Source organism: Gastrolobium bilobum, unplaced genomic scaffold (genome assembly GCF_033153095.1).
Source record: "Gastrolobium bilobum isolate Gb01-03AN ecotype WA unplaced genomic scaffold, APGP_CSIRO_Gbil_v1 utg5916, whole genome shotgun sequence".
Lineage (NCBI taxonomy): Eukaryota > Viridiplantae > Streptophyta > Magnoliopsida > Fabales > Fabaceae > Gastrolobium > Gastrolobium bilobum.
This window is the reverse complement of record NW_026900089.1, coordinates 105,761-119,137: the sequence shown is the minus strand read 5'-3', so window position 1 is coordinate 119,137 and position 13,377 is coordinate 105,761. Positions and strand designations below refer to the sequence as shown.

The 13,377-nt window shown below is 33.5% G+C and overlaps 2 protein-coding genes across 6 annotated transcripts in view; one reads left to right on the top strand and one right to left on the bottom strand.

The window, feature by feature from the left end:
- The first annotated feature begins 762 nt into the window (after nt 1–762).
- LOC133295262 (uncharacterized) lies at nt 763–1,602 on the top strand. The gene has a single exon (XM_061494068.1). The coding sequence runs from the start codon at nt 798–800 to the stop codon at nt 1,320–1,322; it is 525 nt and encodes a 174-aa protein (XP_061350052.1). The 5' UTR covers nt 763–797; the 3' UTR covers nt 1,323–1,602.
- A 7,628-nt stretch (nt 1,603–9,230) lies between these two features.
- LOC133295259 (serine/threonine-protein kinase CTR1-like) overlaps nt 9,231–13,377 on the bottom strand; it is a 41,322-nt gene continuing 37,175 nt past the window's right edge. For 2 of the 5 annotated variants that reach the window (XM_061494060.1, XM_061494063.1), the window contains exons 15-17: nt 13,047–13,141; nt 12,615–12,686; nt 9,231–9,491 (exon numbers count right to left, since the gene is read on the bottom strand). In XM_061494060.1, the coding sequence (XP_061350044.1) occupies nt 9,446–9,491; nt 12,615–12,686; nt 13,047–13,141 (213 nt within the window). In that variant the 3' untranslated portion in view covers nt 9,231–9,445. Of the gene's footprint in view, nt 9,492–11,467; nt 11,557–12,304; nt 12,687–13,046; nt 13,153–13,377 lie in introns of those variants that run through there. The other 3 variants (XM_061494061.1, XR_009749310.1, XM_061494062.1) reach the window with 3 other exon arrangements.

Sequence of the window (13,377 nt, the reverse complement as noted above, 5' to 3'; positions counted from 1 at the left end):
TTTTTCACTTTCCAATTTTCATCTTTATTTCTTTGCCTTTAAAATTCTTTCCTCTTTCTTGTTTGAGTAAATAATCTTGTTGGTCCGCAACAAATCTCACGATATTCGCTTTAGTTCCTAATAAATAAAAAGATTATTCGTGATTTTTAAGAAATTTAAAGTGGATCCATTTTAGTCCTTTTGAGAAATTAATATGTCTTTTTTAAATTTGTGAGGGATAACATTTTCAACTAGGAGTGTAAATAGACTAGGCTAGGTTAGACTTTGGCTTAAATAGGCCAGACCTGTGTGAAAATATTAGGTTTGGTCTGGCCTATTAGCCTGTGTACCTCAAATTACAAGTCTTGCCTGACCTATGTTTAAAAAATAAAAGTTTTGGCTTAACCTGTTGACCTGTTTAAGCCTACTAAATATTCAACAATTAAAAAAATAACTAAAATAATATTACTTTATTATTCAAAATTATTAAAATAATAATTTTATTTATTTTGTTTAAAATAAATAATATAATATAAGTCGGCCTGTAAGCTTATAGGCCCGATATGTACAAAAAAAACTTATGGCATGTTTTTTAAATAGATTTTTTTAAAAGCCTAGGTTTACTCTATTTTACTTTTTGTAATAGGTCAAGTCTAACTTAAATAGGCTAGGCCATAAGCTCCTGTAGGCCTAGTCTATTTATACCTCTATTTTCAATTAAATAAATTCATTTTAAATTTTTCAGATATCACAAATAATATCAGACGTGAAATTTGACGAGGAGAAAAGGATATTTACACTTTCTGTTTTATATTGGCATGTCCCTTCATTTTCGATGCAAGAACAATAGCAATACCATGGTAGGGTTCACAGTCACACCCCTCTTGAGAAGAACCCCCCTCACAGTTCAAACCCCGTTTCCTTCTCACCCTCCACACTTGTTCCTATTCCCTTCTTCCCATACCCTCAAACCCCAATTTTTAATCTCCCCACAACCACAACCACTTTTGGTGTTTGCTGTGAACAACAACAACAACAACAACAACAATGAGATGAGGGAACAGGAAAAAACACAAGAACAACCACCCACTGGTTCAAATGGAGAAGAAGATGCAAATAATTCAAGCAAACAAAGACGACCCATTTTCAATTTCAATTTGAATACCCTTTTGGACCCTGATCCTGATAATGTTCTTGCACTGGGATTAACGGGTCTTCTCACATGGGCAAGTGTTCAAGTCCTCTGGCAACTCTTGTTTATCTCATTGGCTATTCTTGTTGCTGCACTCAAGTACTCTTTCATTGCTGCTCTTCTTCTTTTCATTCTCATCACCCTTCTCTGAATTGATTATTGGCCATCATCATCATCATCATCATCATCATCATCATCATCATCATCATCATCATCATCATTGGATAATTGTGGGTTAGGATTGTAATTTGATTTTGTTTACCACTTATGTTGTTTGATATGATGATGTTCATATGTAATGGAATATTAATTGTGCATAGCTCTGCTACTTTTCTTGTGGGTATTTTAGAATTGATTCTGGCCTTCTTCATGTATAATGCAACATACATTTTTTTTTTCTTTCATATTGTGTTTATATATGTGGTTTAGAATTTTTATTTGATTTTTGTTTACAAGTAATGTAGTTTTTTTTAATGATGTTCATATATGATGGAGAATTGATTAATTTTGCATAGCTGTAATGTTCTTGCTGTTATTTTTCATTTTCATCACTCTTTCTCTAATTTATTATAGCCTTCATCATCCCATTGACCAATGCAATTTTTTTCCTCTTGTACTTTATTTGGAATTGTTATAGAATCAAGGTCATATGTAATGGAGAACTAATTTTGCGTTGCTGCCATTATTCTTGTGGTACTGTTGCTTGTGTGTGTGTGTGTGTGTGTGTGTGTTTTCCTTTTCTTTTTCTCCTGTTTTCCTCCGTATTAATGAAAAACTTGGATTTTAGGTGTTTGTATGAATGGTTTTTAAATATTGGATGGTTGTCTTCAAAACATCATTTGAATGAAATTAAGAACCTTTCAGAATATAGATTATTCCATGGTTTCATGTATTGAAATCGCTCTTCCATTTCTTTTCTTCTGGATCATGGCATATTGAAAATGTAAGGCAAAATAAAAAAGTGGAATGAAGGAGCGTATTATTTCATAGGAGGGTTAAACTTACTGCAATTAGATAACACTTTTCATAGTTTGCTGGAATGAAGGAGCAGAAATGGAATTGAAGTTTCTTATTGAAGGTGCTTCCTCCTCTTATTTTTGCCTTAACATTGCAATGCTGGATAATCTTATTAAACAATTGTGACGGATTATGGAGCATCGCGTTCACTCGTGCCTAATTAGATGAAAATTTTGCTTTCCTTCATGCCAGCAATCCTAATAAAGCTTCATTAACTTCACATATTCTTTATCATTTTTTACCATTATTTTTTCTGGACAATGCTTTTTGAATTTTCCTAGTATGGTGTTTAATATCATCTTTAATATATGCTTTATGTTAGAGAATAATATAAATCATGGAAAAAAACTTCACTTAATAGCTTAAGCTTTTAGGTTGAATTAGTTCTTTACATGGTATCAGAGCAAACGTGACTAAGTGTTCACGGGTTCGATCCTCACTGCCCTCATTTAATTAATAATTAAGTAAGTCTCATGGATTTTTTAGCACAGGTAGATGGGCGTGTGCATTATCCACCCTTCAAGCTCAGTGAGTTTTCGTGTGAGGGGACGTGTTGGAAAATAATATAAACCATTGAAAAGACCTTCACCTAATAGCTTAAGCTTTTGAGTTAAATTAGTTCTTTACAATTTATCTATTTAATCATTATCCTTGCTGCTTCTATTTCTTTGCTGAGCTGTGTTTTATAAAAGGAAAACAAACTAGACCAACAAGCTCGATTGGTACTGGCTAGATTTTAGGGTGTGGATTAGACAATTAAACAGTCCCAAGCCCAACATTCATAAGGCATAAGAATTGGGAATTTTTATGCAAAAATAAAAGTATAAAATAAAATATTGTTTTTCTTAGCGCAATACTATTGGCAACACTAGTAAAATGAATACATCAACTGTTAGGATAATAGTTTTGATTTAAATTTCATGATGTTCCACTGTAAAATATTTGTTGCCCTCAGGTACTCTTTTTTTGCTGCTCTTATTTTCATTCCGGTCACACTTTTATAGTGCAACTTTCTTTTTTTGTATTTTCTTTCTAACTGCTATCTTGTTTGTTTACCAATTTATGTTATTTGACACAATTAAGTTTATGTGCACTGGAAAATTGTTTGTACATAGGTTTCATTGTTCTGATGAGGGAAAGTCTAGAGCAGTGGTAAAACTACTCCCTTGTGATCGAAAGGTCATGGGGTTTAAATCTAAGAAACAGTCTCTTTACAAAATTGTAAAAATAAGGCTGCGTACAAGGATTTCACTCACCCCTACCGGTGCAAGTTAGCATTTTATAGAGAGTGGTTTTTATAGGTTTCATAGTTGTGATTTTTTTTCCTTGTTTTTTTTCCAGATAATGATAAAACTATGATTTAGGTGTTATGTTTGAATGGGTTTTAAATGTTGAATGGTTATTGTTCCCATCCAAATTAGCTGAGGTCCTGCAAGACAATTCTGGGGGCTACCCCCCTATTTATTGGCTGAGGAGAGATAATTCTCCTTGTTGTATTTGGGCTTGCTCATATCCTCTTGTAACTTAATAGGATTAGGATTGATACCTGGTTAGAGTTAACCTTTAATAGGAATTGTCTCCTCATAAAAGATTGATTTTTGATGGAGACATTCTAGATTTTGGGTTAACATAATGGACTACTACCTTTGCTGACCTCTGGTATCCTTAATCCTTTTAATGAAATTAATCACCTTCCAAAATCCAGATTGCTTGGTGTCTTGGGTAATTTCATCAATTGTAATTGCATTTCCGTTTCTACTTTGTGGATCATTGCACTTTGGGAAAGTAAAGAGGGCAAGGTTGTAGCAGTGGCAGAATTACTTTTTTGTGACTGAAAAGTTATGAGTTCGAATCCAAGAAATAATCTCTTTGTAAATATATAAGGGTAATGCTGTGTACAAGAATTGTGATCACCTTATACTCGTTACTCAGGATTTAATGAAGAGTTATTTTATTGCATTTTAGAAAAGTAAGGTAACTTCTTATGGGATTGGAATGAATGAGCAGAGCTTCATAAGAGCTTGGTATCAAGGCACAAGCATTGTCGAGTGATTGGGAAAATTAAAAGATGCAATTCAAACAGTAGCCAATCAATTCAATGAGATGTTCACCAAATTTTCAAATCGGATAATTTTCAAAAGGGACACAACTCAACAAATTATTTTACACATGACTCACCTCTGTTGCCTTCGAATGAACGAGGTGAGTCATGAAGCCAAGCAATGTGTATGCATATGCTCTGGAGGAAGTGAAACTGGATTTTCCTCTGGAGAAGGCGCAGAGGTCATGGAGTTAGCTACCAAGCAAGGCTTTGGTAATTCTGTCAACGACTAATGCCCCTTTAATGCTGCCTTTGCTACTGAAAATTTGAACATGGTCAAGGTGTCTCAATCAAATACAGCCCCGGAAGCCCCCAACTCGGACCCCTGGTTTTTGGTTCAAATGTGAGACCCCAAGGAGAGATTAACTTCTGAAATTCCTTGAGAAGAGGAAAGGAAGGAAAGTAAATTATCCTCACTTTGAAATCTGAACATGCCTTTGTGACCATTACTAGATTCAAAGCTGCTATATTCTCATGGAGAGGAAGTATTAGGGGGCGTTTGGTTGAAGAGAAGTTTTTATGAATCATAGGGAAATGTGATTAGTAGGAAAATGGTTGAGAAGTGAGTTTGGTAGAAAAATGTAAAAATAGTTGTTTGGTTGAGAAAAATTTTACCGGAAAAATTAGGTAACTTTTGTAAAGTCTATGTTTGGCTTTTGGTTAAATATAGATGGGGAAAAATATTCTTCTTCCTTCATAGCAACCATCGTCTGTGTGCCTCTGTGCAAGTGTTGGTCTTTGAGCAGTGACAACTCTAACAACGAAAGCAAATAGATTTGGTCCGATATTTTCCTTTCGCGCGCTAAGAGAGGGTATGCTGGTCTTTTGGTTAAACCACAATGTCAGCAAATAGGCTGTTTTTCAGCAATACCACGTGATGAAAGGGAAAGTTTCGCCGGCTAAATTGATGAAAATAGATATGCAACGGAGAATGGTAGGATAGTGATTTAGGTAGGTAAGTATGAAAGTTGGCTCAACCAAACATGGTTACCTTCTATTCCCACTTCTCACTTACCCATCTATCTCAACATTTTCTCCCAACCAAACACACCCTTACGGAATACGTCAATGTCAAATATCTGTTCAAACCTATTGGTCTTTTGTGAAGGACCTTTATGTCCGATGTTCATAAAACTGAATTATTCTTGGACCGTGAAGAAACACCTTAATTTACAGCTGCTTAAAATCAGAGAAGCAAACCTTACTCAAAAAAAAGGATGCTATTTATAGTAATGCATTACACAAATAATTCTGACCGGATATAACACACTACATCTTTTTGTTTTTGGTTTTATGTGCTTCATTTACATTCCTGCCAATGTTCTTTTACCATGAAATATTGAAAATTTCATGTTGTATTTAGTTTCAAACGAAAATAAATAAAACAGAAAATAGAAAAGCAAAGAATCCAATTTGGTTAGGGCCAAAAGTTTGTCCTTAGTCGAGATGTGAAATTCCTGGCAAACATATAGTCACACATATTCATGCATATTTGTGTAGGAGATAGGACGTTTCATTTCGGAAGCTTATTCCTGAGTTCTTAGAAATTTAGACTTCAGCATACAGTCTAGAATAGGAGATATATTCTTAAGCAATCATAATTTACCTGTGGCGAATAGTTTCTCTCCTGGGATAAATCTCTCTCAAACTTGGGTGGTTGGTTCTCATATCAAGCACTCCTTGCTTGATAAAATGAACAAGGATGTGTTCCTTACTTGATATCATTAGAGATGCAATTAAAAAGCAAGGGATGAGTAGTAAGTGGAGTTTGATCTCTACACTGTCCATAAACTTCCAGATTTTTGGCCCAGACTTGCTGTCTCAAACTGACACAGTATCCCTTGATTAAATTTTTAGTTCTTTTTGACTCTTAAGTTGTTACTGGATTCATTTATAGTTTTTTTTGGGAAGAGTTCACCAATGCTCCTGTGGTTTGCTTCAGAATCATCTATGCTCCTGTGATTTTTTTTATCACATATGCCCCTGTGCTTTCTAAAAAATAAAAAAACCACAGGGGCATATGTGATAAAAAAAACATACCATTTTGCAAACCACAGGGGCATATGTGATAGAAAAAAAATCATAAGGACATAAATGATTCTGAAGCAAACCACATAGACATTGGTAAACTTTTCCTTTTTTTTTATTGCTTGCTATCTGGTTCATTGATTATTGATTATCCGATTATTCCAATTCCAACATTATTAGATCCATATTAGGAGCGGCTCTCTTTAGATTATTTTTTCCATTCTTAGGACTTGCACTAACCCTCGGTTAAATTTGAAAGATCTCGACATGGACGATTTATTTATTTTTCCCTTGTTATCTTATTATGTAAACATTTGATACCACAAGACTTTACATAAGACTTGGACTCTGAAATGCAAAATCCCTTAAATAGAGAGGTTGAATGAAGGTCTCAGTGCAGCATTTGTAGGCACCACGTCAGATATGGTGCTAGAAAATTCTTTTTGAGTTTATGGAAGAAGAATCCTAATTCTATAAAATCTTTCTTCCAATCACTGAAGAGTTGATACGGTATCCTTGCTCCTGACCAAGAGGTGGATAATGAGATGAATGGATAGATTGGCACGACAACCATATGAAAAGGTAGATCACGTATCTTTCATTTAGTTAAATGAGTTGGGCCCATTGAAGGAGTTTAATTGGTCCAAACTTGTTTATATCAATAGCTAAATGGGCCTAATGAATCACACGCTGATATTATTTTTGATGGGATCGGCCTATACTGTATAGTGTGGATCTTATGCAATAAGATTATTCAAGAGTAAATGAGCCACATGTTATGAACACATAGGCTTGAGCTAGCTAGGCCTAGGAGGCGCTAGAACACATTTGTTTGATTAGATAAAATGTTAGTCAAGTTTAAATTTGAAATTTAAATTAAATAGGGATTTGATCTTTATCTTAATTTATATTTTGAATTTGAATTTGAATAAGATTAGTTTAAGATAAAATCTTATCATAAGTTTAAAGTTTAAATTGAAGATAATAATCTTTAGAGTAAAGTCTATTTTAGGTCCTTAACAAAAAATACGGTTTTTACTTTTATTTTACAAAAAAAAAAAAAAATCATATTAGTCCTTTTTTAGGGACTAAATTGGATCTTCATTGAATTTCTGAGGGACCACATTTTTAAAGAACTGTAATTGTAAAGGGATCAAAAATTGACTTTTTTTTTGTAAGTAATGAAAGTGAGAACCATATTTTTTTGTTAAGAACTCAAAAATGGCTTTACTCTAATCTTAATTTGAATTTTAAACTTACACGTTTGAAAATTGAATTGCGAAATTTAAATTTCATGCTTATCTTAATTAGATTAGGATGATCCTTATCCTAAGGTTTGAATTGGTCAAACCCTTTATGAGTAGTCTAGGAATTTGAATTAAAAAGTAGATAAGCACTAGCTTTGAATTCCAATTCAAGTTTCATGAAGAAGGGAACTCATAATTCGATTATGAGTTAGGGTTGATCTTTTAAGAACCCTAAGCTTGCTCATGCGCCCTTAACCCAAGCAAGGCAACCACGACAACCCTCCTTCTCATTCTCCATATTTTCTTGTGATGCAACAACAACTTTCTTGCGTGCCAAGTTAAACACCATAGAATAATCCGCTCCATTCTTGTTCAGCCTAGCAAGCGATCAAGCAAGGAGGGATTTATAGGAAGAGTTCTCCCAAGCCATCAAGTGACAATTTTGATCTCCATTAGAGGACGCCTACGTCTATATCGGGATCAAGATTTGAAACCCTAACAAGACACAAAGGTATGACCTTCGTGTGATCATATGTATTATAATCAAAATTGAGTGCTGTTAATGAATTTTATTGAGTTATGATCAACTATGCATGTGTTTCCGCATGAACGAAAATATTTTATGGAAATTACGGCACTTTCAAGTAAAACTTACGGCACCATGATAGAAATCATGGCACCAACAAAAATATGGATATATTATGTACTTCTCCACACTTAAATGGAAAGTGCATAATATGTCCAATAGTAATTGATGCACTTACAGTTGGCCCATTGCACATGGCTTAATCATTGATTCAGGAAGCCTAGAGTAAATCAAAATTATGGCCCAATAAATATGGCCCAATTGTTAAAAAAAAAAAGCAATTTGAAATATAACAAATTACAATCAAATCCAAGTCCAAATGAAACAGCAGATATAATTGTATTTTGTTTGACAAGAAAAGGAATGCAAAACATTTGGCATGATTTGAGATCTAAGATTTGAGACATATTTTAAATAATTTAATTGTAATTATTTATTATTTTTAGAGATAAATTACTGTTATTTATTTTAGAAAGTTTTATTATTTTTAAAATTTTAGATTTTGAATTTTGAATCAATTTATAATTAGTCTATAAAAGGGTGCTTAAGACCCTTATTTTAGGAGTTGAATTTTGTTATTTTGTTAATTAAAATTGAGAACCAGAGAATTACTCTTTTATCGTATCCCAACTTTCTATTTAGCCACATTTTCTATGCGCTTTCGACATTAGTAATTTTTTTATTAAAGACAAATCTTGATTTTCAGTATCTTCATTCATACATGCATATATACATAAGGGGAAAAAAATTTCCTATTATAGGAGATAAGGTTATGTCACAATAGATAAAATTATTTCATATAACCCTAAAATGACATTATTTTGAGATTTTGAGGAAAAAAATACAGGGCTTTTCGAGATTTTTGCTTCTCTCTTACAGAATTTTCGCAAAATGCTCTACATTTTTTTTTCCCAATCTTCAAAACAATATTGTAGGAGATAACTTTATCTCTTATGACAGAAAAACACAAAAACCACACATAAGTTAGAAAACATGAAAATATCATAAACATATACATTAAAAAAACTCAAAGTGTCAATATCTAATACATAACAATAATATTTAAGATTCATTGGCAAACATAATGCCCATACTATCAACACAACTAGTAAATACTTTCGGTAGTAACTCTATTAAAGTGATCAACAATCACAAGATCAATGCTAATACATTATATTGACTGTCTATGTTGTTGAATTCCTTTAATGATAAAGTATTTCAATTTCGTACACGCGAAGTATGATGACTTAAGGCATCAAATCCATCAATTGGCCGAGTACATCCGATATATCTCACTAGAGAAGGTTCAAAGCATGAAAACTATCGATCCCGATGCAATTCCTGCATATTGATCAATTGCACATTGTATTTAGTGTAATATGCATACGATCATGATGGTTGAACTTCTTACTCATGTAAAGGGTTGTTATAATTTTGTATGATATGAATAATAAGTTTAAGATGGAAAATCTATCTCATTTTGTTGCTGAACAGATGTATCGCTTCGCCAGAACAAGTGTCATTCAAATCACAACCATGCAGTCTTTACAAATAAATGGAGAATCATAGGTCTTGTTTGAATACTATTTCTTTTTTAAAAAATTGATTATCAAAACAAAAAAACCCGTTTAATAAGATCTATTTTGTAAAAAAAAATTAAAAAATTGTAATTATTCTTTATTTTAAAATCAAATTTAGAGAACGTGTCTGAGTTGTTTTTGTTTTGTGTTTGATTTTTAACTTTCAAAACAAAAACAAAAAACACATAAAACACATGTTTTCATAACTATTTTACAAAACAGTTTTAGAAACAAAAAAAATCAAAACACAATCAAACATACTTATAATTTTCAAATTCCTATTTTTTCTATCAGTGTTCTGCACATTTATTTGTGTTTGCATTCTCTTACTCCAATGCGATTAGCCAAACATAAGTTGAGTTAGGCAGAGCTATCCAATGTGAGAATGACACCACAAGAACAAAGGTGATTCGTTCTTTTGTAGAAGACAGATGTCCACGAATCTTAAATACCAAAGAAAGAATATTGTCTTGAGGACACAATGTTTGGGGCTCGGATTTTTTCCTTGACTTCATTCTTGTTTTGGTTTGCTATGCTATAATTTTGTATTATTGCATACATTTTATGAAATTGCATGTGTTGTCGGAATAACTTCATAAATACATATTATCGTCTCATTATTACTTGGCAATATTTTCTCTAACAGTGACGTTGTATGAACATCTGGATGTCATTCTCAATGAACTTTCTAATGTCCTCTCCGTCAATTTGATGCATAGATCGTCTCCTGCCGCTGCTGCTCTGTCACGCACTTTTCTACTTGTGTTGGCTTTGTGGGTACCTTCGCTCCAATCCTATGTTATGGGACCTAGTGTTATAATGCATCAAGGCACATCCTATTGTGTCATATTCATGCAGTACGGTTTCAAGTATGCCTTCAAGTAAGTCACAATCTGTGACTCTATCACAACTTACTAGTTCTGCGAACTTTGTTGGCTATCCAGCGCAGTCAGTTAGTGTTAGTAGTTTGGTTCATTTTGTTGATTTCCAGCTATAAGATCTCTAATAGATCTGCTTTCAGTAAAAGCTGCATGTGTGTGTATCAATATGTACTTGCGCCAGAGTTAATTCAATGCAACACTTTTCAGTCTCTTTAACTCCCTCAACATCTATCTCTCTTTTCTCTGCTGCTTCTTTCATCTTCATACATTTTCTCTTAGTTATGTAATTACGGTAATTAACAAACCATGATATTTGTATTTGATCTGGTTATATAATCTACTCTCCTTTGTGTAATTTAGACACACAGAACTCACCAAAATTTCTCACTCATTATTACTAGCTTAATAAGTACAATACCGCACTTGCTTGGACACCTCACACTCATTATTACTTCTCTGGTACTCTACTACAAATTGAAATACGGAGAAAACTAAATACTATTTCATAAGCACTCACTTTAAAATATATAAATCTTAATACTAACTTTAAAAATTTGAGGCTAAAAATGGGGAAATAATCAATCCTATAATAAGGGAAGCTAATCTACCTTATAAAAGAGAATCAAATCAGAAATAATTATAATATATACACACAATATTTACAACACTACATTCTTTCTTAGCTTCACTCTTTCTTCCTAGTTCCTCACTCTATCCAGAGAATAGTGGTAGCAAGGCCTATTTACAGGCTAGGTAACTAAGCTTGGAATTATCTAGAGAACTTAAGAGCTTGTAATAATTAATGAATCTAGATTACTCCGTGTCCTTCCTCTGTCCACCTTTTGGGAGACGTAGCACTTGATTTCCTTCCGTGCTTAGAGCTGACTTTTCAATGCAAACATTATGAGGGTTGTCTAAGCAAAATACACTGAACCCAAGCTCGAGCTTGAACACAAGTTGAGCTAAATGAGTTACTTGCATTCTGAGTCAAGCATTTAAGTTTGCAACTCAAGCTTGTTCATTTAATACATCAACAAAAAATGAAGCCTTATCCATCTAGGTATAGATTCGGCTAAATAGATCAATCAGCACCATTAATCAATCGTTAAAAACAAAAATTTTAGCAAACCAAGTAGAGAAAGGTCCTTTTCAATGGTTTGTTCAACAAAGAATAGTCAAGACAAGCCAACATTTTAGATCCAACCGGAACTGGCTAATGGCAGATTAGTCAATTATTATTAACCACTAATTTGACTTATTAACCATTTTCTTCCTGGTCGAAGATAGATTAGTAAGTAATTGTTAACCACTTTAAAAAAGAACAGACCTCCATAAGGCACCCTGACTTGGGAGGCTATTCCCCAGACTTGAACTCGTGACCTTTCGGTCATAAGGAACAGCCTTACCGCTGCTCTAAGGCTTGGCCTCCATTGTAAATTACTTATTTGACTTAATTAACTACTTTGTTCCTGGTCGATGATCTTCATCAGTTTTTCCAGCTCAGTCATTTTCACTTGGGTGAATGAAGTTAACATGTTCAACCCAAATGGAACTTAGTGCAGGAGTTAATAAAGTCACCACTAGCTATCATTAGTGATTCCCACTAGATCCTTGTTGGCTTTCCCTTTTAATAAACAAGCCAAGTTTAGGCAAGCATTTAAAGATCTGAGCCCAAGTAAATCATGAATGGCTCAATTCATTTGCACGTCTAGTGCAAATTATGCTCATAAATAGTATTTAAAGGATCAGATGAAAATATATACAAATGTTAGGTATCTTTACCCATGATTTTAGGACCCACCTAAAAATCAGAGTAGGATTTGTCTAATTACAGAAAATAAACAGCCTAACTACATAAGGAAAATAAATAACAGCAATGCTGCATTTAAATAAATTCAAATTAAGACATACCCAAATAAACTTTAATCCCTTTTATTTTCTTGTTCAATATTGTTGTTTCTCATCCGTATACAGGTTGAAGATTATTGCATGAAAATGCTCACCTTTTGGAATCGGCAATTATTTGCTGCAAACATTTCATAACATAGGAGAAAGAAGGCCGTCTCCAGGGTTCACTACAGCACCAACAGATTGTAAATAGAATCATACTAATGTGTTCATGATAAAGAGCTACTAATACCATACTATAATTTCAGATTCAAAACTATGACAAAGTGCAAGAATCTATTGAACTAAGAATTGTAATTAGTTGGCAAATAATGATTGACACAACTGGTAAGAGCCAATCGCGATAGCTAAATTGGCCGTGGTTCAAATCCTACCAGGGCCATTGTTGATGGGTTATCTGTAAGTACCCTGCAAGTGCTCATTGAGCCTGGAGCACTGCGCTGACTCTAGGGTAGGACAATCACCCCTAACCCTAAATTTTCATATAAAAAAAAAGGGAATTAAAATTATTTATTTGATCTACTTACGTAGCCCAGCAGAGCTCAATCAAGGCAGCTACTTGAGGATTCACCTGGCTTGGAATCTCTAGCCTTTTGTCCATAAAACCAACAGCTGCAACAACCTACATTAATGCTATTCTGATTGTCAAAACAAAAGCCAATTGATGCATAATAAAAACATGATGTGTGCACAGACAGGCTAGTGAAAAAATACACCAGAAAGATGCTCAATTCGAGGAGCTAATATACAGCCCTGGCCATCTCATTTTAATTAGGTGAATTACAATTTAGGAATTGGTAAAAACCTATTCAGTTGAGGAATAAATTTATATATATATATATATAGGGCAAGATATTC

What these genes read in the sequence shown, in the direction of transcription:
- LOC133295262 (XM_061494068.1), top strand. Translation starts at nt 798, where the DNA reads ATGTCCCTTCATTTTCGATGCAAGAACAATAGCAATACCATGGTAGGG.